At 33.7% G+C, this 24,613-nt stretch overlaps 1 protein-coding gene across 2 annotated transcripts; it reads left to right on the forward strand.

Moving 5' to 3' along the window:
- Positions 1–505: 505 nt before the first annotated feature.
- Positions 506–23,613, forward strand: ema (C-type lectin domain containing ema). 2 transcript variants are annotated; one of them, XM_088231740.1, is made up of 13 exons: positions 506–782; positions 878–2,016; positions 6,966–7,130; positions 8,666–8,885; positions 9,902–10,028; positions 11,650–11,788; positions 14,066–14,226; positions 16,155–16,325; positions 16,497–16,729; positions 17,487–17,612; positions 17,889–18,023; positions 19,872–19,998; positions 20,538–23,613. In XM_088231740.1, exons 2-13 carry the CDS (start codon positions 1,086–1,088, stop codon positions 20,745–20,747), a joined length of 2,745 nt encoding a protein of 914 aa, XP_088087866.1. In that variant the 5' UTR covers positions 506–782; positions 878–1,085; the 3' UTR covers positions 20,748–23,613. The 2 variants fall into 2 exon arrangements, with proteins under 2 accessions (XP_088087866.1, XP_088087867.1); XM_088231741.1 differs by having other exon boundaries at positions 19,884–19,998.
- Positions 23,614–24,613: the final 1,000 nt, after the last annotated feature.

Genomic DNA, 24,613 nt, shown 5'->3' on the forward strand with positions numbered 1-24,613 from the left:
TCCATAATTGATGACACGCACATGCTAAAACTTTTAACCTGAAATAGTATGATGTCTGAAGAAAGCAATGTCATCATTTTCTATAGAATCCAATACAACATTATAATGCAACTCTAACAGTATTGCACATAAAATCGGGGGCATCGTTCTGCACTATATTCACGTCGTCCATCATCCCTACCATGAAGAAATGAACTACAATGGAACGTTGCCTATAAAGAGACCTCAGGGCGTGGCAATGCCAGTCAATCAGTCAGTTCAGTTCAGTCCATCTCGACGCAGTCACTCAGTTCCAGCATGTCGTTCAAGTGCAGTCTCTTCAACCCATCATCGCCGCTCTGCTCATGCTACACAACCAAATGATGTATCTTATTCGCCATGTAATAAATACGCATCAAATACCAACCTCTTGTCTTCTCAAACTCAGCCCCAACCTCAACAATCTAAATCCTTCATGTTCTTAAGATGCTATGAATTAACATAATAATGCATAAATAAATGAAACCATGTGTAATGTGTGTACCTATATGATTTGACCTATGTAAACAGCAAATGAATTATAATCTTGCGAATTCCCACTTTTTGTTAATGTAATAAACTATCCAGAAAACTAATCACAGTTTTTAAATCCTAGTGGCCCTTTTTATCCTTTTCGGTGTTTTAAACTAATTTGTATAATTTTATTAATTTTTCAGAACTGCCGCTCCTTACTTTAGTAATCTTGTTTGGTTTATTGGAAAACATATCTTAGAGCTTGATTCTTGTGTGAGAAATGACGCAGAGTAAGTAAACTGTGCTTTTTTTACTATTTAAAACAATGTTTAACCATGCATGTACTGAAATTAATGTTTAATCATGCAATTATCATTGTTTACAGCCATCAGTCACAACAAAAGTTAGATGACTTAGTTGCCGAACACTTAGACCACCTTCATTACCTTAACGACATACTCTGTCTCAACATCCCGGATCTTAATCAAGTTCTGACGGAACATCTCCTCCACAAACTGCTCATTCCCCTCTACATTTACTCGCTGACGAGCAACACCGCCCACAGAATAAGATTAGCGAGCAAGAAACCTTTAATGAGCACTACCAACTCCGAACAGATATTACATATAGAGACAATAACTCGGAGCTTAGCCGATATACTCCAGCAAAAGGGCATAGACCTCGGAAACCAAGATTCTCGACCATCGTCTTCGAGATTTGATGACTACGAAGAAGAACAAAAACCCAGAGTGTCCTGTGTAGTATCCCTTTTTCTTCTTTCCCAGGTGTTTCTTATCATCACCCACGGTCCTCTGGTTCACGCACTAGCTTGGATAATTTTACATTCTAACAATTCAGTATTCGAAGAAGGCGCCACGAAAATATTAGAGAATTATCTTAAGAGTAAGCAAGGCTGCATTAAGTTGGAGTTCGCGAAGCCGTCCGAAAGCTTAGAGAAATCGCTCGCTAGTAATACGAGTGCGTACAGGTATAAAGATTTAGAATCTGAAGACAGTTGTGATAACGGTGACCGGGATCATTTTAATGACCAGTCAAGCTGCGACTTGGATCCTGATCTAATTTCTAATTCTGTTCCTTCAACGTCGCATGCGAGCGAAGCCTCTAGTACTAGGAATAACTCTTCCGAAGACTTGATCGCCTCCGACAGCGACACAACTTTAAACCATAGCTTAATTAACCAATTTCACGCTACTTTGACTGGTGGGAGGGAAAATATACCAGACTCGCCCCTGCCTGACTCGGGCGTCGGATCGAATGCATCCAGAAGTACCCAGGAATCTTATTTAAACATCACAGATGAAGAAAAAGAAAAAATAGCCCAATCTAGTACAAATACCCCAGTGGCGGAACATAGGAAACTTAGCTTTACAAAGGAAAGGAAGCTGCCTGTAGTTGAAACTAAACCTTTCTTAGAAACAATACTCAAATCTCTAGACTGTTCAGAAAATGATTATATCGCACTTTTTGCATTGTGTCTACTGTACGCGCTTATCAATAACAAAGGTTAGTATTTTTTATTATTGTTTTTTCCAGTCGTTTTTTGATAACCTTTTTTTTTTTAATCTACTTTCAAAATTATGGCTGTATTGTGTTGCTCTGGGATGTGTGCAGGTGCCATAAATAAAAGTGAAAACTGTATTTCTTATCATTTTATAATTAAAAATGATAGCAGAATCGTAAAAATAGCACATTTTTTAATATGTATACACAATCAATATGAAAACTTATAATACAAGAAATCAAACACTGATTTGAGCCTACTGAATACTTTATTTTATTTTTACAAATATAAAAACAAAAATTTCGTGACAATTGTTTCGCCTTGTTAGGGTATTTTCAAACAAAAATTCATTAAATAGGTACGATGGTTTTCACAGTCACTGTTATCAATTTGTTTCTTTTTTGGGTGATACCGTGTGTGTTGGATTTCTTCCGACGTTTCGGCTACCATTGCAGGAGCCATCTTCAGGGTAAACTGAGAGTTTTGTATAAAAAAAAGTAGTAAAAGTACTAGAAATTTGTACCGTGTCGCAGTCAACAGTAGGCACATTTCTATTCATTTTTGTAGTATGTAGTGCTGGGAACCATGTTGAGTTTGATTTCAGCCCGTCGTCTTTGTTTATGTTATTTGGGTGTCTGTGTATTTCAATTGCCTCTTTTATTATTCGTGCACTGTAATTACTGGGTTTATGCAAAATTTTCCGTTCAAAGGTGAAAAAATGTCCGGTGTCTATAAAGTGTCCCCCAGTAAGGGAACATTATTTTGTATAAAAAAAAGAATACGAAAAAAAAGAATAAATAACGAGCTTTTTCTCGGACATGCCGAATAAAAATATGGTCAACAGTTAAGCAAAAACTCTTCAATTGTTTAAAAACACAATTTTCGAAATAAGAACCTAAGTAAAAATATCCAAACGGGGGATTAATTACTACCGATGCCGCTGGGCATTGGGATCGGTTTACGTTTATGATACTATGTAAGTGTCTAAGTACCTAATTGGTGTTTTTGCCGACAACATTGACAAATCATCACACTTATGGTTTAAATTGCATGTAAAAAGTCCACGCTTTCCGAACTTGTAAGCGCAGGTTCGGCACCACATTACAATATTTACAACTTCTTTGTTAGTTTATGAATGACATCCTTGTTTCAGGGGTTTTTTACAATTTTTTTTTTAGTTTTATGTTCCATGGTCAATGCATAATGAGCATTACGAGTGGGTGAGGTCAGATAAGTTAAAACTTAACATTTGAATTTTAAACATGACTACTAACAAGCAGAAGTGTTTCAATTTGTAAAAAAGTGGCAATTATTTTCGAGGAGAAGTTTTCAATTTCCTTATCACATTGTCAACATTGTGACAAAATACGAATGCTTATTTTTCTGAATTAGAAATTCAGAAAGTGGTATGTTTGTAAGCATTTATTATAATTTTGAAAAGTGACAATATGCAATGGCAATTAGATTTTAAAAACCTTTCTCTGGTATAACGAGTGATGCTTATAACGAGCAAATTCAGTTGGTCGCGTATACAGACAATAATAAGAAGTAAATATCCAAATCCTAACATTTCTGCAAATAATAATTTTAAAATAAGTTTTTTTAAATAAATTATTTGTTATAATTTTTTCTTTGCATTTTACAATAGGTATACATAAGTTTTAAATACAAAATACACTGTTACATAAACACAAAAATATCCCACAAAGGCATGGCCTGTGTGTGAGAATACATTTTATTTTTAATTTCAATAAAGGCTACTGGAAGAATACGATAGATATCAAAAAATAAAGAATTAGTGCTAACATTAGAACACAATTTTTTCACCAAAAAATTAGGAAATTTTAATAAAAGTATATGCTATTCATTAAAAAAAGAAGCTATTTAAATCTGCTTTTTTTATTCATAATTTCAATAAAAAAATTAAAAAAATATTTTAGTTATTTGGTACATAGTAATTGGCGATTTGCTTTATCTGTCTTCGGTCATTTATATAAAAACAGTATAATAATTATGTGCCTATGTAAACTAATAATTTACGTATTATCTAAATTTATTGCAACAGAGAGGGAAAACATTTTTGAGAAGGGTATATGGAAGTCTAGGCACTTACATAGCTCCTGACCTGTCATCGGCTAGTTTGAGTGGCCACTTTACACACTATGTAACACTCACCATTCTGACCATGTTTAAACATCCACATTTCCTCAACTCTTCCGTAGGTTGACTTTTGTGAAGTAAAAGAGCTGAGACCTTCACTGATGTGGGTGAGATTCATCGGACTGAATTATTCCACTCACTAGGTAACGTCTGAAAATACTGTTTAATTTTTATACTTCGTATACATGACAGGTCATAAGCCCTGTAATGTTTTCGCTCTCAGCTTCAATAAATTTAGATCTTAATAACTTCCTAGAGAGAAAATCCAACATGTTCACAAATGTTTGGACATGCTCTTATGTATTAATTTGATCCATTACAATGCTAAATCTATATTCATAATTACTTTGAAGAGGGTTACGTTTGTTTCAAAATATTTGTCTTTTAATAAAAGCAATTATTGACAGTAAAAAAGATAAATGACTGATGCGCCACTCAAGCCAAAGCCTTTCTCAGAATTTCAAGCTGTGTCGCATGAGTCTGACTCCAATAGACATCGGACGTAAATTTTGGTGGTTACATCAAAAACCCTCTTTTACGTTCATATAATTAACAGATTTATATAAAAAAATTGGACTTGTTTTTACAAATTATCGTTTTACATAAAAAGTTTTTTAAATATTTATCCTACGTAGCTTTAACAACTTTTCAACTTGGTGGTTTTATATAACTATCCCCGATCGCACTGGTGTCAAATTCCGAAGCGGTAATAAGCCGCAGCTTAAACCGGAAGTCCTTTTAAATATGTGTCAGTGTCACCATATTGTGGACACCGTGGCCTCCGTTGATTATGATAATTATAATATAAATTTATGTCTATTTATTTTTTGGAATTATTTCAACATTTGAAACAGTCATGTTTATTTTTCATTTAAAAAATCTTTAAAGGACTCTCCTGAAAAATTCCCTTAATGGCGCATCAGTAATTTAGTATTTTATCCATTGATATTAATATTGAATTTTTATGTAAATTTTTCATGCCGTCTCGGATATAAAAGCTGGTAAGATATCTTAATCTAACTGCATGAAATTGTTTAGTGAATGCACTTACAAATCTTTGTTTCATACATTTTTTGATCAGTGATTTTGTGGTGATAAATCATTTGTTTTTAATATTTTTGATTCCCCTTCGTGCTGCTGCGGATATCCTAATCAATCTTCTGTACACATCCTGTGGTCTTGTCCTTTTCTCCTCTCTATAAATACCGAATAGAGCTTCTCGATACTACAGCGTGTTCTTTAAACCTTGTCACATCCGAAACCACGATGATTAGTATGAGAAAGAAGACATATTGGCATATTCAAATAATTTTTTAGAACGACTAAAATCTTAAAAAATAAAATATAGATCCCCCCTCCCCACCATTTGTTTTTTTCTATATTTTATTTTTTAAGATTTTAGTCGTTCTAAAAAATTATTTGAATATGCCAATATGTCTTCTTTCTCATACTAATCATCGTGGTTTCGGATGTGACAGGGTTTAAAGAACACCCTGTATATGTGGGCCTTTTATAGGTCCTGCCGGATATAGATCTGGGCCGCGATTACAATCAGAAGTTTAGGACGCCATGCCTTAACCATGGTATAGTTAAGATGAATTCTCCTGAGAAATGACAAAAATACACTACCAACCCTCTACCTTCGAGTTTTGGGTAGGTACATCAATATGTACCAAGGCGACGCGTATGCCACGGTACACATATCTATGCACCAAAGTGACTAGATGCAGAGATAGTGTGTTTGGTTTTTATACTTGGTTTGGCAACATTGCCATTATGAAAAATAAATATATTTTTCCTATCTTTGCACGTATCGAGATGCCGATAGAGCTGGCTTTGTAATATCTCAGTAGATGCAGACATACGAAAAGTTAGCCGTACTATCTTGGAATTGTCAAACATCATTAAAATCATGTTCAAGCGAGTATTTTTTGCTTTAATTGCAATTTATTTGAATTTTTAATGGTTTCAAAGTGAACACTTAATAAAAAGCATAACCTGTGATAGCAGAAGTCTATTTAAAATACAAAAGAGCCATACTTTAATTTTTTCTTTAGCATTAATCGCAGAGTAAATTTTCAGCGTCACTTATTGGTTGAGTTCGATCATGTAACGTCTGAGATGGCGTAATAAAAACGTGTATCGACATGTCGGTAGATCTAAATTTGCCATACCGAGGAAGGTATAGATAGCGTTTGTAATTGCAGCTCTGCTGGCATCCAAAAAGAATTTCTAGGCTTATGAAAAGTTTTGTAATAGTTTCTGCGAATCGATCATGTTCAATGAGTTTAATCTCAGTCAGTGAAGAATTCACTTCCTCTTTTCCTCAAACAAATGATTTACATATTCGTAACTTCTGGATTACCTTCTTTCATGCTAGATCGTTCGGCAATGAGCAATTTTTCGTTATATGTGGACACCGTAAGGGAGACGTAAGTCCTCCAGATGCGGTGTGCAGTATGTGGTGGGCAAGTTGGTTACTGATTTTATTTTAATTTAAAGAAAGTGTAAAATATAATATTATTTAAAAAGAATATTAAATAATATGAAGCATTTAACATTCAATGCGTAGGCCGCTTACTGTTATTTGATATACCTACTCAATTTTGTACTTGTATTGCTGTAATCTGTAGCTAACTTCGTGGTCAATAATCATAGAATGGTTTTATTAGGTTATTACTCTTAGGTACCTACCCACTTTTTTAAAGCATTTCAATTCTAAATTCAAATTTGGAATAAAACAAAATCCAACCTAACTTTTTTAGTTAATATTTTTGTGTTTGGCTTCCAGGCATAAATCCGGATGTTCTTGATGTTGTTTTAATGCCGGCGGTCAAACCGGAGAAAGAAACTGAATCTGGCAGCTCATCATCAAGACCATTGTTCGCTGCTCCACTGTATAGCGAAACTCTCGTCGACAAACTCATCAACATCGTGCAGCTAAGTTATCAACCACGTAAGTTCAAAATTTCAATTACAAAATGCCTAGAAGACGTCCATATTTGCTTCTCGAAAATGTTCTGCATCTCTGTTGTGAGTTGTGCGTAGGGCACTGAATTGGCACTCCAATTTCAAGGTAAGGTGATCAGTCTTACGCTTCAGGTGCCAGTCCAGGAATAATGAAATATTGTAGTATAGAACCTATAACCCATAAAATTAAGAATAGTCCAGAAGGAGCGTAGAATCATATTTGAATACTTTGGACTGTGTCAAATTATTGCCCCACTATGCCTCACTTTCGCGGCGCGCATTTGAGATGCCGTCGCGTATGTTGCACGATGGGAAAAAATATAATTATAACACAAATGTCAGGTAAAAAAAAGCAATATTTTAATTTCTCTAAAATTTTATTGCGCACGCGGAAATATTGATTGACACAACAGAGTAGATAAGTAAAGGGTCGATTAATTAAAATAATTGAATTAATGAACTTTAAACTTAAAAAATAAGACAAATTTTATTTTACATAAAACGGATATTTTTTTATCGTGTTAAATAATATTTGATGTTTTAAAGATAATGTCAGTCAAATGTCCACGATAGAGTTGTTTAATCCGAGATCCAATTTTCATTCGTTCTCTCACTAGAATGAGCAAAGTAGGGTAAAAAAATTACTACCCTGGCAACACTAATGAAATGTTCATTTTGTGTCTTCGACAATCTGACAGATGGAAAAATAAATCAATTTTTAAGTAATGCATTTGTTACGTACACATTCTTAGACACATGATTATATCACCACAAATATAGGATCAGAAACATAAAAAACTTTTTTTTTAAATACATATATATATATATATATATGGCACATCAATATGGTAAACAGTAAACTCAAACATTCGGAAAATCATCAAGGAGTTTCCTACTCAAATCCCTCCCACTAAGGAAAATCTAGTCCTTAAGGCTGTAGTCTGGTAAAACGAACGCAAAATGAGGAATTCATACGATTTTGCCATTTTAAAACAAATGTTTTTTTTTAATCACGCAATAATAAAAAAACATAAATTAGATAAAAACAATATTTTTTTAAAGGTATTTCTGTTAAAAAATAAACTTAAAAGTTTTATGTAACTAAAATATTCATATTAAAATGGCAAAATCGTATGATTTCCTAATTTTGCGTTCGTTTTACCAGACTACAGTCTTAACTACTTTCTTGAAAATAGTTTTTGTCCTTAAGAGCTTAATACGCTTTTCCAAAATATTGATCACTCTCGGTGCGATAAATGAGAGATATCTCTGACCAAAAGTCGTATGGGTTTTGGGTATGACATAATTTATGCTCTGGGAAAACCTCATACGGACATTTTGCTGAGACCTCTCCTCATTGTTCGACCAGAAGTGTGTAAGTGCTTCTTTTAGGTATAGTTGTCTCATATTGATAACAATTACTGTGAAAATCTACACCTATCTAAGAGAGTCAGTTCCCAGTACCCGGGCCTGGAGTCAGGTGGTGAAAAATCGAACTTTAATCGAAGACTCTCCTTTCAGCTTGTCGTGTACGTCTAGTTAGTCTGGAGCTCAGTCTCAAGTTGCTGGCGCAGGCGGCTGGGGGGGTGCAGCCCGCCGGAGGCCCGAATCCTCCCCCCAGGGGCCCCACTGCCCCAGACCGCAGGGCCAGAGCGGTGGAAGCCGCCCGCCAGCACTCCGCTGGACTGGTCCGCAACTATTACAAGAGTGAGGAGATATTCCTCGACATGTTTGAAGATGAGTAAGTATCTTTATTGTTCAATTTATTTAGCCAATAAAGAAGTTAATGCAACTCTATTTTTTTTTTAATGTATTTTTATGCACCGCCCCATGATATTGTTGGATCGGGAGGTCCGAGGTTCGAATCCCGGTCCCAAACAACTTGTTTCCCATTTTCTTATAAGATTATTTACAACTTAAAGAAAATGGTCTGAAAATTGAAATATTTAAGTAAATCATATGAATAGTTTTTTTTATTATGAAGATGAAGGAAAGATGCTGTGAAAAAAAACATTTACCTTTGCAGGAATCGAACCCGGTAGGCCATGGTAGACAAGTGCTCATACCAGTACACCACGAGGCGGACTATTCTCCACTCGATTATCTTTTTATTGATTTTTACCTGAGTTTAGCCATCGAGTTAAAAATGCTCGTCCAGGATTCTGGTTGTATTTTACTAACAGAACTGTACTTTCATCCGCATAGACTTGAATGGATTATGATCTGTACACAAATAAAATTCAGATTCCCAAGTGTTTGTTGCTTGTGGCTCGTTGGCCCAAGCGCGGGTGAAACCAGCTTCCGATTGGTTGGGCAAATGAACAAATGAAATGGATTCTGTTTTGTTTCATACATAGAGCATTATACTCCATCCTCCCAGATACTTACTTACCTATCAGGTCCGGACTTTAGACCTTGCCACTCCCGTGTGCAGCGACAGATATCGCCTTGTCAGTGGCCATCCTCAAATTATTATCATCCCAAGTTAACTGCATTTGCTGACACTGCAGCAGATGAGGATCGTCCTGCACCTGGGGAGCAAGAAAGGAGCCTCCACGACAGATTGCAAACCATCAAACTAACCGAACCGATCGAAAGTGAAATAAGAAACAAGATAAAAACAACAATGAGAATCGAAAGCCATCCGACGCTCCCTGGAAACGACAAAAGTCGGCTAATCCTTTCAAAACCGGACAGCCACCCACGAAATCCTCCCAGATATGAAGAAGATATAGATGTACATAATTTAATTTACAGATATTGTGAGATGCGAAGATGTCCCCTGAACGTGGAATGGCTATGCATGGACGCTGCCATTCTCCTACCTCCCACTGGAACTCCCATGACTGGCATCTCCTTCACAAAACGGCTGCCTTGTGGAGACGTAAGTTTGTCTTAAGTACTATTCTATCAATATTATGCAAACATTAGTCCAAAGGTTATTCAGGTGTATGTTACCCAGATGCTAATGAGGAACTTCACCCCTACGGGAAATTGGATACAAAAAATGTTTTCTTGCGCGGGGTAAAAGTTTCTTGAAAATGTACCGAAAAAATAATAAAAAATATTTTGATAAAAATGCACTACTTTGAATGACGTCACTGGTTCATGTGAATCAACCTATGATCTGAGAGCTATGGAAGATTTCCGGTCTGCTTGTCGCTTCTGGACCAATGGGAAGAACTGAATGAGAATAAGCGGAAACGAACCTCTGACGTTACTCTCGGAGTTATTTCAGAAATACAAAACTTTCAAAAATCGTAGCGCTGATAATGCTATATATAAAAATTAAAAAAAAAAAATTTTCACTTAGTTTAATTGTCTATTAACAAAAAAAAAAAAAACCATTGAACTTCCTCATTCTGAACTTTTTGATAAGTTGGAACGATTGCAGAATGTCTGTTTATGTTATATCTTTAATCTTCGCAAATTTGACCGCATTGAAACTACACTGGCTCAGTATCATAGTAGGCATTAGAAGGAACATTTACATTCTATCACTTCTTCACAATATTTTTAATAATTCCACTTGGCCTGTTTATCTGAGAGAGCTCTTCCAACCTCTTATCACAACATGGGCTATCTCTTCGTTCTAGTGACGAGAGAACCCTTTTTATACCCATTCACCGCTCTATTTTTTTTGCCTTCTCTTTCACAGTAGTAGCCGCTCTATTGTGGAATAATCTACCCACTAATGTCAGAGACGCCTTCTTTATTTATTTCTTTTTTTGTTTGGTAAACAAACATTATGTAAAAACGTCAAGATTGAAATGTCACTATCCAAATATTTGAGCTTTTCCTTTTTCCTTCTTTTTTACTTCCCCTTCCCCTCTCCAATCTTCATAGTATAGTGTAGATTTTTAGTTATTTTTTGTTTCAAATTTTGTATAAAATTATACAATTATTATAAGTAATTTTCTCACACTGAAGGGTTTGGGTGAAAGTGTTAATAAATAAATATTCTAATATGTCATAATTAACTATCCTTATTTGTCCCATGTAGCTACTCTAATTAGTTATAATAAATAGTTTTTCTTTTGTTGTTTGAGTGCTTTTTGTATTGGGCGAATTCGGTGAATGTTTCCTAGATGTATAGGGGTTTTTGTAGTTGTTTTGTTTGTATTGCTACGTTCTTCTTCCTTTCAAAGCGAGATTTGGGAAGTATGGCCGCGGTCTCAATTTGGAACCGACACTGTATTCCTTCACCGTCATACGGGGAAACTAGAACAAGGTGAATGTACCGACCATGTGCATTTGATTGATCACAAATTGACAACACTGCAGTGAGGGATGCAATGAAAGCTTTTAAAGTTTCTATGTTTTGTTATTTTTGCGGTTTGATTGTTAAGAAATATTACATTATTGCTGAATTGGTGTTTTTTTTTAATTGATAGTGAATATGCGAAACTGAAAAAAGACACTAGTGATTAGTTGTGGAAAGGAGTACGCGCTTCCATTGAAGTCATAATTTAGTATCCAAATAACTATCCTAATTTTTTTTTCAGGGTGAAAGAGCTCGTTGGGCGATCCGAGCTTACTTCCTAATCCGCGAACTCTTCTTAGCTCTAAACGCTGAACCAGATACTCAACTTCCTCTAACAAATCCACTCTCCTACGTACAAATCGGAAATGTTCTCGACTTAAGTAAGTAATAGCAAGATCTTCATTGTATGATTACATTTTGTAAAACATAAGCAGTAACAACGTACAATTGAAAGAAACGTCAGAGCCGCGATTATGATTGCTATCTTCGTCGGTACATATGGAGACGGTATAAACTAACATCCATATTTATGTACGACAGTGTGTATAGTTGTATATAAATTCAAAGTATCTTTGTCGGTAACCGGTGATTGAACATGTTTCAAAAAAAAATATGTAAACATATTGTTCACGCCAGCTGGTGCAGGGTTCTCGCTTCGACGGTCTCGCCAATCTCGGGTGACATGCGAATGAAGAAAAGACACACAGTTCCTTCAAAATACTATTTATTTTCTAATTTCGCAATGTCACATAAATCATAATTGAAAATAATCTGAAAAGTTGAGCGGACACATAGTCATTAAATACACAAATCAGCTCAAATAAAACCACAGGGCAATCACACCCTCACACTCGCAACTCGTAACACTCGAGGATGCGTACAAGCCTCGCCTGTCACTTAGGACCTTCCGTCATCGTCTCTAGAGGCTCACTATTGAATGTCACAGAAATAATCATTATTGTAACTGTTCTAAAAGATAACCGCAGTTTCTTTAAATGATTACATAGGTACACATTTACCTAATACACGTAACACTCGAGGATGCGTACACTCCTCGCCTGCTACTGTCTGACTTTCCGTCAGCAATTCTACAAGCGCACTTGCAGACTTCAAGAAGAAGACTAAAGCTTGTTCCTCTCTCACAAGCTTTTCAAAACCTATTTCAATTGCATTCTATAAAAAAATACTGATATTCTACTGCCAAACAAAATATTTCTAAGACCTTTTCAAACAATTACAAGATTTCTCTTCCTCAATAAATTAAATTATATGTGACATCCTATGACAAGAAACAATAAACTAAACTAGGATCTTAACACAGGACAAATGTCCGGTTCTTTGAAATATTACATAAAAAATACAAGGGTCCAAAGTATCCACAGTCAAATAAATATCTCAACTACAGTAGACAACATTTAAAAGGGCATAAAACAATAATTCACAATATACGACACTTTTGAAATAAACATGTTGCAAAGCAAAACAATAACATTCGAAATTGCTAGTCGGTATACAAAATTGACCAATAAAGCGTTCTTTGTAAAGTATTATTTTAACCCGCCAAATCTTCGGAACGAAGTTAGTAATTTAAATGCGTTCTGTAAAGAATTATTTAATTAACGAAATATTGCTCAATTTAGTTTTGGCCCCAACACATATTGTATTTTTCAAACAGAAAACTTAATTTTACTTTGTAGATAAAATTTAAGATAAATTTTAACTTTCCATCAAAATACAAACCCAGCTTGTTAAATGACGTCTACTAAATTCACTCGCAAACTGTAATGGTGTATAAAAAAGTGACATTAATGTACTTTTGAATTATTTTACATGTCAATTATTTTACTTTTTAACTCATCTGTAAGTCCCAACTTAACCTTTCCTTCACTAAGCATCCAAAAATTACACATGATCCGAACGGGAGACCAAACGACCCCAGCGCCTACTTGTATATGGCATCAGGAGAATAAAACGTTGGAAGTGTTTATGACCGTGCAATAACTTATTAATGTTTTCGCATACATATATTTTACTCATTCGTGTATTTTATTTATTTTTGTACATAAAGTGAAATTGACCAAATCGGTCTATGGGGGATTCGAATACCCACTTTCGGTCCGGCTAGGTTAACAAAGGTTCAATAGAAAAGAGGAAGTTTAAAAGTTTTATGTGGAATAAATCAATTTCTAGCAAGTCGGGACGCGAATATGAAAGCAGTGTCATGTATTTATTGTAAATTAATACTGTAAAATTTAATTATATTTTAAACCATTACTGAAAATTTAATTTTGGGTTTTAGACAATTCACTACTTTTCAAAAGATGCCAAAAGTTATCCAAAACTTTGAAATCAATGTATTATTTATCTTTGGGCTTGAATATATTATGTAAATTTAAAACATACTTATTACTAAACAGCACAAGAGTCACAGAATGTTTGTTTATAAATAGCGGAAACGAGAATGTAATACGATTTCGGTTGTATTAAGAGTGGAGATAAGGTATATTAACAACATTACAAAACGAAGGCATGATATGCTAAGGGGTTTAATCGATGGGGAGTTTTAAGTAAAATGGTTTTTAAAAAATTTAATGCCATTTAAAATATCTGCTGATGATACGTTTAAATTTCCTTTCTACCATTGAATATTTTTTCAGATAATTCTGATCTCATCGCTTGCACTATAGTATTGAAAGATGGTCAGAAATCCAGAAGATTCATGGTGATAGATCCAATACAGATCATACTTGTAGAACCCGAACAGAAGAGACTGGGTTGGGGCGTGGCTAAATTGGTTGGAAATCTACAAGATTTAGAGGTAAAGTTCATTTTAACATTACTTATGAAAAAGGTCACTACATATTTACAAACCACTTGGATTTGTTTGCTTTAGAACTATAACCTAACATTTTTAGAGATGAAAAGCCATTTGATTCTGATATTTGTTTTAAACTTTATGGATTTTCACACTGCAAGCAGTCCAAAAAATATGATACACAGCATATTCATCATATCAAGTTAAAAATGTTTTTCGTTTATGTATTCAGCTTTAATAATCACAGTTTAAAGCAATCATATCATTCTGCGCAAAAATAACCTTAAAATTTCTCGGTTTTATTTTAAATACATTACTCAAGTCACATGGTGCTTGATATAATACTGCGAGACATTGCATAGATTTATATTTAGTACTATTAAGCGTGTTGTCTAGATATTTATTGAAATAATTGCTTATTTTTATTTGTGGTATTCTTTAATAATATGAATGCTTCCACTTTCTATTTTGGTGTATCCCGACTCAAGACAGGGCTCTTGGCCTCATAGAGTAAGGGATATGTTATTTATTTTTTTATAATATGTATCTTTATATGAATAAATAAATAAAAAGTTTGATATTTATGGGAAAAGAAATAAAATAATTGTTTTTTAGTACAAATTATTGTCACTTATATTGCTTAAATAAAACTAGCTTTATACAAAAATGTATGTGGTATTTAAATTCTTAAAGCCCAGTTGATGTTATTTCCTCTTTAAGTAAGCTTGCAGATTACATATATTATTTGAAGATTGAATCATTTTTTTAAAAATTTATTTATTGGGGATATCAACAGTAATTCATGTAATAAAAATATAACATAGAAAATATACAGAGAATAAAACCAACGACAGATATCCACAGAAATACATTAAATACACGTACAATACATACTAGTGTGTTTGTGTGAGTGTAAGTGAGTGAGAGGGTGGGTGAGTGGGTGTTATATTGGAATGAGAGTGGACATGTGTGTAAATATTGCACAAGTGTCAAGTGTCGAAAATATAAAAAATTGTATTACGAACATGATTTCCTTAAGACTATTTTTCTTTTATGTGGTACAGTTGACATATGACATAGGACACGTGGCGCTTGACGTGGCCTTTTTTATTAATTTGTAGAAGGAATCGGCACAGTGCTTATTGTCGACATTTTAAACATAATATCTACTAAATGTTAATGTCGTATTTTTAAATAAACTTTTGAACTATGTATTCAAATAGTGTAGAATATAGCTAAATATATCGCGAAGTTAATAATAATAATTGTTGTTTGAGTTGATAGATTATTGGTAATAATCTTCTGTTGTCAGCAACTGAAGAAGAGAGGTGATGTTCACAGAACCACAAAAAAAGTAGCCATTTAAAAAATATATTACTTTTATGTACCTACATATATCTAGGAACAAATTTATAAACATTTTTTGTAGCATACCTATTAAAAAATCACTGTTCCAAGGCTTGTAATCAAATAAAATAATATATGTAACGCAAAAGAAAACACAACTCTTGTAGAATAGAGTTTATTTTGAATGACATATGACCTTTACCATTTTGTTTTCATTTTAATGCTCATTTTTTAATTTTAAAAAAATGGACACAACTTATGTTAACATCCAATGCACAAAGTAGGATTAAGTTGTGGTAGAGTGAGGTTCAAAACTCGAGCCTTGAACCTCTTATTTTACACAAAGTAAATACGTGTATTTATTATTTTTTGTATAGTTCCGACTACCAACTAACGCAGAAAAAATAGAGACGCATTTAAGAATACCAGTGATTAAAAACTCAACTCCCTTCTTTTTAATTTTGGTAAATATCAGAGTAAATCAATCTTTAAATAAATAAATATTTTAGTAAACAATCGATTTGAACGAGTTTGCTGATCAAACGCAATAAGTCATAATTCTAACAGCATGGTATTTGGTATAGGTGAGTGGTGACAAGGATGACTCCCGCTGCCTACACCTCCGCATCCACCGCCCCCCCAGCGCTGAGGGGGCCTCCAGCCGCACCGTGCGGAGTGCCCTGCCACTGCTGCAGGCCAAGTTTGTGTTTGACGATCACATCAGGTGCATGGCAGCCAAGCAAAGACTCAGCAAAGTAATTACACTTAATGAAAATACCTAAAAAAGTATAACTCCAACTATCCGGATTAATGAGCGCCAGGCGTTATCCGGATATGCAGAAATCTGGATAATTGGATTAACCGTTACATTAAGTTTTTTTTTAAAGAAAATGCAAAATTGATTCTTTAATTATTTTTTTTTCCAGGGCAGGCAGAGAGCACGCCAAAAAAAGATGCAACAGATTGCTCGACTGTTGGACATGACACAGCCGGCGGGGGGAGTCGCCCTCGGGCCCACAGTGACAGTCAGGAGTTCACAACACGGGCCCCCGGAGCACCGCCCCCTGTTCACCTCTTCAGCCAGGGTACCGGGCTTCGCAGCCGCACTAAAGAAGGATGTGCCAGGGGCGGTGACATCAAGAGGAAAGCACTTACAAAGGTTAGTAAGAAGTCGCCCTTTTAATTATTCATCATCATAATTTCACTATTTAGGTACCCACGAAAATATACAAATATTGTAAGTTCTTTAAAATATTAAATAGCTTTAGTCTTTAGTTTATTTAGAGATTTTTTCAGTGTTCTTTAAGAGTGTTTTAGTCTTTGATCAGTGTTGTAAGTTCTGAATAATATTGTGTTTAATGTGCCAGATATGTAGCGGAAAAATGATTTTTAACTTCTATATTTTAAATAATTCAAATAAACGTAATTTACCCTGTTGAAAATCATTGTAAACTTTATTTTACGGACAGCCCTTGTGTATTTGTACAATTAAAAATTAATTAAAATGTACAAATTATTGCAGATTTTTCACCAGTTGGTTTTTGTTGACTGGAAGACATTGATAAGTCCGCCTGAGTGCGCATTTATCTATCTTTATATATATATATCTTTGTACTTAAAGCTTCAAATGAATATATAAATAATAAGCATCTAAATTCCAGCATGTTGGTATGAATTTAAAAACAATGTGTTGAATACATATGCTGTAAATAATTAATTATTCTGCCTATGCCCTTGTTCTATATGTAAGTTTCCAAAAATCACTACCACCATCTGTTGGTTTTAAATAAATTTTCTTTGTTCCTGTTAAAATATATATTTATCTTTTCACCATTGACGGTTAAATTCAGTATTTATCTTAATAATATTGTTAAATAATAAGTGAATTAGTTATAATTATGGTTTTGCACTTTTAGGTCGGGTGATTCCAGCGGAACTAATTCGGGAAATGTAACTCCACCGGTTCCGGGATACGAACGAGAAGCTTCCGGATCATACTTCAGCAATAACATTAATAATAAAAGCTCCTCTGAAAACACCAGGTATTTTTCTGCTTCTAATCCATATCTGTGTCAACACCTTATCTAAGCGGATGCCAATTTATTGATTTACTAATATTAGTCGACATGTTTAACCACAAAATTAATGTTGTTAATATAAATAATAATGTGTTTTGTAGTAAATATTTGCCATTGTTGTTCCACAAAAAAAACTGAAAAAAAAGCTGTTGCTGTAAAGTGAAATAATGCATGTTTTTTATTGCGCAATTTTAGTGAAAATCATCTAAGGGTCGGTGATGACATCTTTTCATTTTGCAGAAATTCTGATGGTAAAGAACATCACAGATCTAGTTTGATCGGATCTTCAGGATATCGGAGGCAGAGTCCAGCTTCTGGAGTATTACGGGAATACCAGCAAGGAATGTATAGGGATAGAACCAGGAGTAGAGAAAGGTAATTTCATTTCAATCCATTGCACTAAATACAATCAGTTTCTCGTGTCCGGGTGGAATTAAGATTACTGTTCAGTTTTGTGAAATAGAACCAAATCCCTAAACGAGTGTTCCCACTCGATAGCTGATAGGTGAACAGAAGTTTGAGAACGCTCAGTTTTGTAAAGAGAATTACCAAAGTCTTCGATAGTATAAACACACTCGAACTCTTGTATACGGAGTTAGTAAGGAGTCAATGGGAATACAATTCATCGGCTTGGGTACCTAACTACTCGATCCATTCACAAACAATAGAAAGGATACAAAATAAATTTTTGAAGTATGTTAAATTCCAAATAAATTCACCAAGAGATCTTTGTATTATAATCATTTGGTTTGTTTAAATTTATTAAAGCTGAGTGATAGGAGAAAACTGATGCAAAGCCTCGGAAATGAATTTGCAGACCTTACAGTAATAATACACTACCTGTTTATAGAGTCGCCCATATGGACGAAAACCATTCTATGATTATCAATCACGAAGTTAGCTACGGTTTACATCAATACAATTGGCCGTAGGTACTCGGGTCAAGAATTGCAAGTGCAAACCGAAACCTCCCTTTACACGTTTGTTGCCAACCAAAAATTTGTTTTTACACTTTTGTTCTATGCAATAGGGAAATATCACGTTCTAAAAATACCGATTTAAATATATGAAATGGATTCAGAATAATTAATTGTACTTTCAAAATCAATATGGATATAGTGGAGAAATGTTTTCATACATAAATGTAAAAAATAAATTCTTTAAAAATACCTTCGTAGAAAAACGCGACGTGTTTGGCCTTAGTTATTGTGACATTAAAATTCGTGATAATGTTCGAAACAAAATTCAATGGCGAGGAACAAATAAACATGAATCGTTATGTATTAGGGGCGTGGCCGAAGGAATGATTGTTTTTGCGGGAATTAAAAATTAAAAATTAAAAAATATCTTTCATGCTACTAATAATTAGCAAAAAATATTTTTTTAGTGGACAGTATTTCATAGACCTTTATTACTTTAAAAATGTAAAAAAAAGCAATATTTCCCTATTGTGCAAATGGCGTCTCTTTAGGCAGGTTGGGAATTATTACTCTGAGTTTTCACTTCCTAAGTGTAAAAAGATAATAATCGCTTCTGGCTAGTGCATAATACTTTGTTTTATATGTACACTCTTATTTAGATAAATATAAATTATAACTTTTAAAGGAAAGAATGAATATACTTAGTTGGCGACCCCCGGCACATTATTATTTATAAACAATCATACTTACTACATATCGATATTGATTCTACACTCATTCAGTTGTACATAGAAAATAGGTAAATGCCCTCTTCTTTGCAGTCTCAATCCTGGGCATTGATTAGTATTTTTACACCCTCTCTATGACTCATTTTTTCACTGATTTCATCTATCGCTCACTGTAAATATCCCTTAAAGACTACTGGCGACAGCAAGCATCCCTGTCTTATTTTGGCTTCTTTTTTGTCATTTCCATGTGCAATTACAGCAGCTTCATTTTTGTAAATGCCTAGACTTCCATATTCCCTTCTCGAAAATGTTTCCCCTCTTAGTTCAATGTTTTAGTTTATTAATAAAGCAAGTCGTTCATTCTCTTCTTTCTTACTTCTGAATTCAATATTGTGACAGCACCGTATCTGCCTAAAACATGCCGTATTAGCATTTCGTGTACATACATTTACTATATATTACAGAATGTATATGCTGTGTGAAATAAAATCACTTGTCTTTTAATTTTATAATAAATTTCAATGAACGTCCATCGAGAATTTTCATCGACAAACCTGATTATTTATATATTTTAGCCGCGGAAACAGATCTCGGGATGGTTCTCCAAGAATGCCGCGTCCTAAATCTGAAGAAATACCTCTTGAGCCAATCTCCACAACTCCAGAGAAGTCTAGAACTGTTATTACACACGCTGTACCCTTGGTAAATATGAATAATCATTTTATCAATCAGTTAGTTATCCATTTAAAAAAATCTCGTTTCAATGTACGCACGCTGATTATTTTGACTTTGGTCCAGCTTCAAGTATTTGTTGGAGTTGGTGTGTCTTTCTTAGTATTTCTTGTTTTCTGCTTCCGTCTCCATTCTCCTCGTAAATCATTTTAGTCATTCTTTCGCTCTCCATTTGCTGAAACGTCTAAACCGATGAAGCACTCCTTTCTTAATTTTGTTGATAATGCTTGTCTCAACTTTACATCAATTACAGATTGTGACATTTGGAATAGAAATATTATTGAAAACTAAATTATCTAACCTATACCTGAAAAACAATAACAATATAAGACTAAAATCTAAGAGACGAGGATTCTCATTCAAATTTGTATCCAAGGTGCATAATATTTTACATATACGTATGTAGTTATAATTAATAAAATCACTCTAATAATCTTATCAATACTGACTAGTTGATATTGACAAGGAACAGAATGTGTTCTAACTCCTATTATATTTGTAACCACCAGGTACAAGAGAGACCGCACTCCCCCAAGATAATGATGCACCCCGAGCCAGACTTACTCAAGGCCTGTCCTTCCGTAGTACCTGAACCCATCTCGGACATGGTGAAGCCGACACTCGTACCGCAAAAGTCTGAAGAAACTTCCTTCATATCTCACGATAGCGACTTGGCCAAGGAAATTCCCAAGAAACGAGGATCAATCGAAACCATTTGACATTAAATACATCTAGCGTAATAATTATTTATACAATTGTTTACTAAGACATTCAAATTAGTCAATTAAATTTTATAAAATAAACATTTTTATGAATGGCAGGTTGACACTAAATTCTACTTAATTTGATTGACCAATGACCGGTTTCATCGCTCTCGCGACATCGTCACACTGGTATGGTTCTTAAGATGTTTAAAATAGTTAAGCCCATAGAGGCTGTGAAATTTAAGTATCTCTGAGGGGGTATTTTGTAAAAGTAGTTAAAGATGTTTTCTGAATATATTTTTATAAATAATTATTTTAGTATTGAATATTTTTATTGATTGGTTTTATCAAATTTTATTAGCCTGTATATAGTTTAAACTTCTGAAAAACCATACCAGTCTAACAATGTCAGAGAGCTGAAACCGGTTACTGGCCTATGAAACTAATTTGTCAACCTGTTATTCATTAAAAACATTATTTTATGAATTTTTTGCTGTTCCTGTGTTGTGTTATATAACAATATTCGTTAATTTTCCACACTTAGTGACTTTTTCCATCTGTGAAAAGTAACTGAATAAGCAGTACTATAATTCGTCCCCTTAGTAACACAAAAACATATCTCGATTTTGTCCAATTTGAGAAAACAGATAAAAACCGCAAGACACGATACAAAAATGAGAATACAATTAATACCTTTCAAAGCTATTACTTTTGAAGCATAAAATAAAGTGTCATCGAGATACGTGTCTTTTTAACTAAATAGAACCTGTTATTTTGAGAAAGGTTGTATAAGTTAAGGGGACAAATTATAGTGTAATAATTCAGTTCTGACCAAATTGTCACCTACAGATTTCTTGCATTAAACAGGTAACATAATTATATTTAAATAAATTATTCAAGAAAAGGTTGCTTATTACGATCATTATTATACATGAAGAAATTTGTTGCCGTCATTAATGTCCAAATTTTTTGTGTGTGTAGGGTACTGCAAGAAAAAAAATACTGTGCTGGTGCATATTTGATTAAATCCTAAATTAATTTAAGTAAATGTCTTTTTTCCCATTGATTTTGTCAGTTTCAGTGCAAGAGCGCCTGTCGACAACTAAAAGCAAAAAACCTTTTAGAAAATGTCAAAAAAGCAGAACACTGACAGATTTTGACGTCCAAAGTGTTCTTAAAATATTGTTACAATCCATCACATGATAGCTATAAATAAAAAATGACTAATTACAATATTTTAGCTACAATTTTTTTTAAATGCTCCAGGAGAAAAATGACAGTCCCAGACATATGAAAGAATCTACATTTTCAAAGATGTGAGAAATCGAGGTTCGAATCCTGGGTACCGGGTGATGTTGTTTCTTGATTTTAACATAAATTTTGTCCGTTGTTTTCCAAATTAAGAGAACACAACAAAAAAATTATAACAAATAAGTCAATAATTTTTAACATCTTCACTATGCACTGCGCAAATATCGCGAGCAGCTTTGGCAGCTTTATTTCTTGATTGAAAGCTAAGAGATTGTGTGGAAAATTCTCACTTATGTCTACTTGATATTTCGTATTGAAAGCTTGTAATCAAATAAAAAAATACATGTAACGTAAAAGGAAACACAATATCTAGTAATGACGTAATAACTTGTAATAACCTTTACCATTTTTTTTTACATTTAGTGCTCATTTTTAAATAGGTGCGAAGGTTTTCACGGTCACTGTTATCAATATGTTTCTTTTTTGGGTGATACCGTGTGTGTTACACACACAATATCACCCAAAAAAGAAACATTGCTTATTTTTAAATTTGGAAAAAACAGACAACTTATGTTTACACATAATTTATAATGTATATACATTAAATGCTAAGATGGCATGTTTCGGGCAAATATGGTGTCACAATATTAAATAAAGAAGTGAGAAGGGAGAGAATGAATCACTCGCTTTATTACCAAACTTGCATTTGCTGTAAGAAAACATTCACTGGACTATTTGAGAAAATTTTAGTGTGCGTATATTCTTTATGCATTCTGGGTAGAGTAGAAAAATCAATTTAATTCTAAAATTTCCTGCAGCAAATGCGATATTGGTACACATTACGTTGAGCAAAGTTTGAGGTCAATTTGAACAAAAATATCACGGGAATCCTATGCACTTAAAACATATAATATGAGTATTTTAACATCAAAACGAAATTATATGGCTAAATAATAATCTTAGAATACTATTACCTGGCAGTGATCCCGTGTCTAGTGTCGCAAACTCATGGATCATAGGTCTAAAGTTCAAACTCAGCTCTACAACAACCTGATTCCCATTTTTAATGGTGAGTTATTTACTCATTAAAAATGGCCTCCAAAGTTGAAATATTTGAGGAAATCATAAAAACACAATAATTTTTTTTTTAATATTTTTTTTTTTAATCAAAACTGTTCCTGTAAATCGGAATTAAGATTAAAATCTAAATTTCATTATTCTGTGAGAATTAAAACGTCTTTTGTTTTATTTTAGTAAAATTCACATCTCTTTTTGATTCTTATATTTATGATCACTTTGCGTAATGGCTGTTACGCCTTCACAAGAGCCTTATTAAACGCATGTTTAATATGTAAGGCGTAGCGGCTCAAAATTACCTATGTGTTTTCATTTAATAAATACATTTACTTTTATTGGGAATACTAAAATAAGATAATATATGTGTATGTAATATAATAAAATAAAATTTCTGTCCGTCGGTATCTGTGTATGTAAATGTTAAGGTCTGGTAAAAATGGGGAAGTAAATAATGATGTTTGAAGTAAGGGCTGTGCAGAAAATATATTTGACTATGAAAGCATTGTATTCTTTTCAAAACTAATCTCAGATTACGTTGTTAACAAAAAATAAATATTTATTGAAAAAAAATCATTTGGTTTTAATATTATGGTTGAATTTATTGATTTTACGTGGAAGTTTAGCCATTTATAGGGCCTATGGTTTGCCATTGGCTAGTTTAAGTAATAACCTTATACACTATGTAACATTTCTTCAAATATCTATTTTTTCCTTTTACAGATCACAAGCCTTGTTAATGCTTGGACTTACATAATATTTCCTTATCTAAAACATATCTGAATTTGCTGTACCTCAATGAAATTTGAGTAAGATATTCAGAAATATAAATGTAATAAAAAGAAATATTTTAAATAGTAGTCTAAATCCGGGGAAGCAAATTAGCACAGACGATTTTTTTATAAATTGAGTGACATGTGAACAAATTAGATTTTGAACACTATACAGTCCTCGTTAGAGAACAGGTTTATCCAGAGAGGAGGACTCTTAATAAGGAAGTTCATTGCTACGGAAAATTAAAAATGTTTTCTTACACGCTGTAAAAATTTGACATTCAATTGTAAGGCTAAGTTTCTCTAAAATGTATGAAAAAAATAGTTGAAAGGACTACTTTAAATGACGTCACATGTTCTTCTAAATCAACCAATGATAGAATGTTGTGATGAATTTTGGGTCTCTGGGAAGCCAATCCACCAATCAGGACAACTCGCCAAAGAGAACTACTGACTGAACTTTTATTTCTGTTTAGTTTGTAATAATTTATCATAAAGTATTACGATGTAAATGCTCATTATTAATCAATATGTCACTGCCAAATAGTTAAATCAGCCACTCAATTGAGTCTAATTAGGCGGCTAAGCTGTTAATTAAATGCCCTCATTCAATTGAATGGCTTGGACATTCGTCGGATGAATTGAGATAGCTCAACGTTCACTAGGCTCAATAGTTCTACATTATCTCTGACTAGGCTAGGTGCGTGCGTAGGTACGTAGACTAGTTGAAAACCGCCGGAGTAGGTTAGGATAGTTTAATAATAAAAAATATAACAACCTTTT

The sequence above is a fragment of the Micrasema longulum genome, unplaced genomic scaffold (assembly GCF_059751315.1).
Source record: "Micrasema longulum isolate JH-2025_06_02 unplaced genomic scaffold, ASM5975131v1 h1tg000908l, whole genome shotgun sequence".
In the NCBI taxonomy this organism is placed as follows: Eukaryota; Metazoa; Arthropoda; class Insecta; order Trichoptera; family Brachycentridae; genus Micrasema; species Micrasema longulum.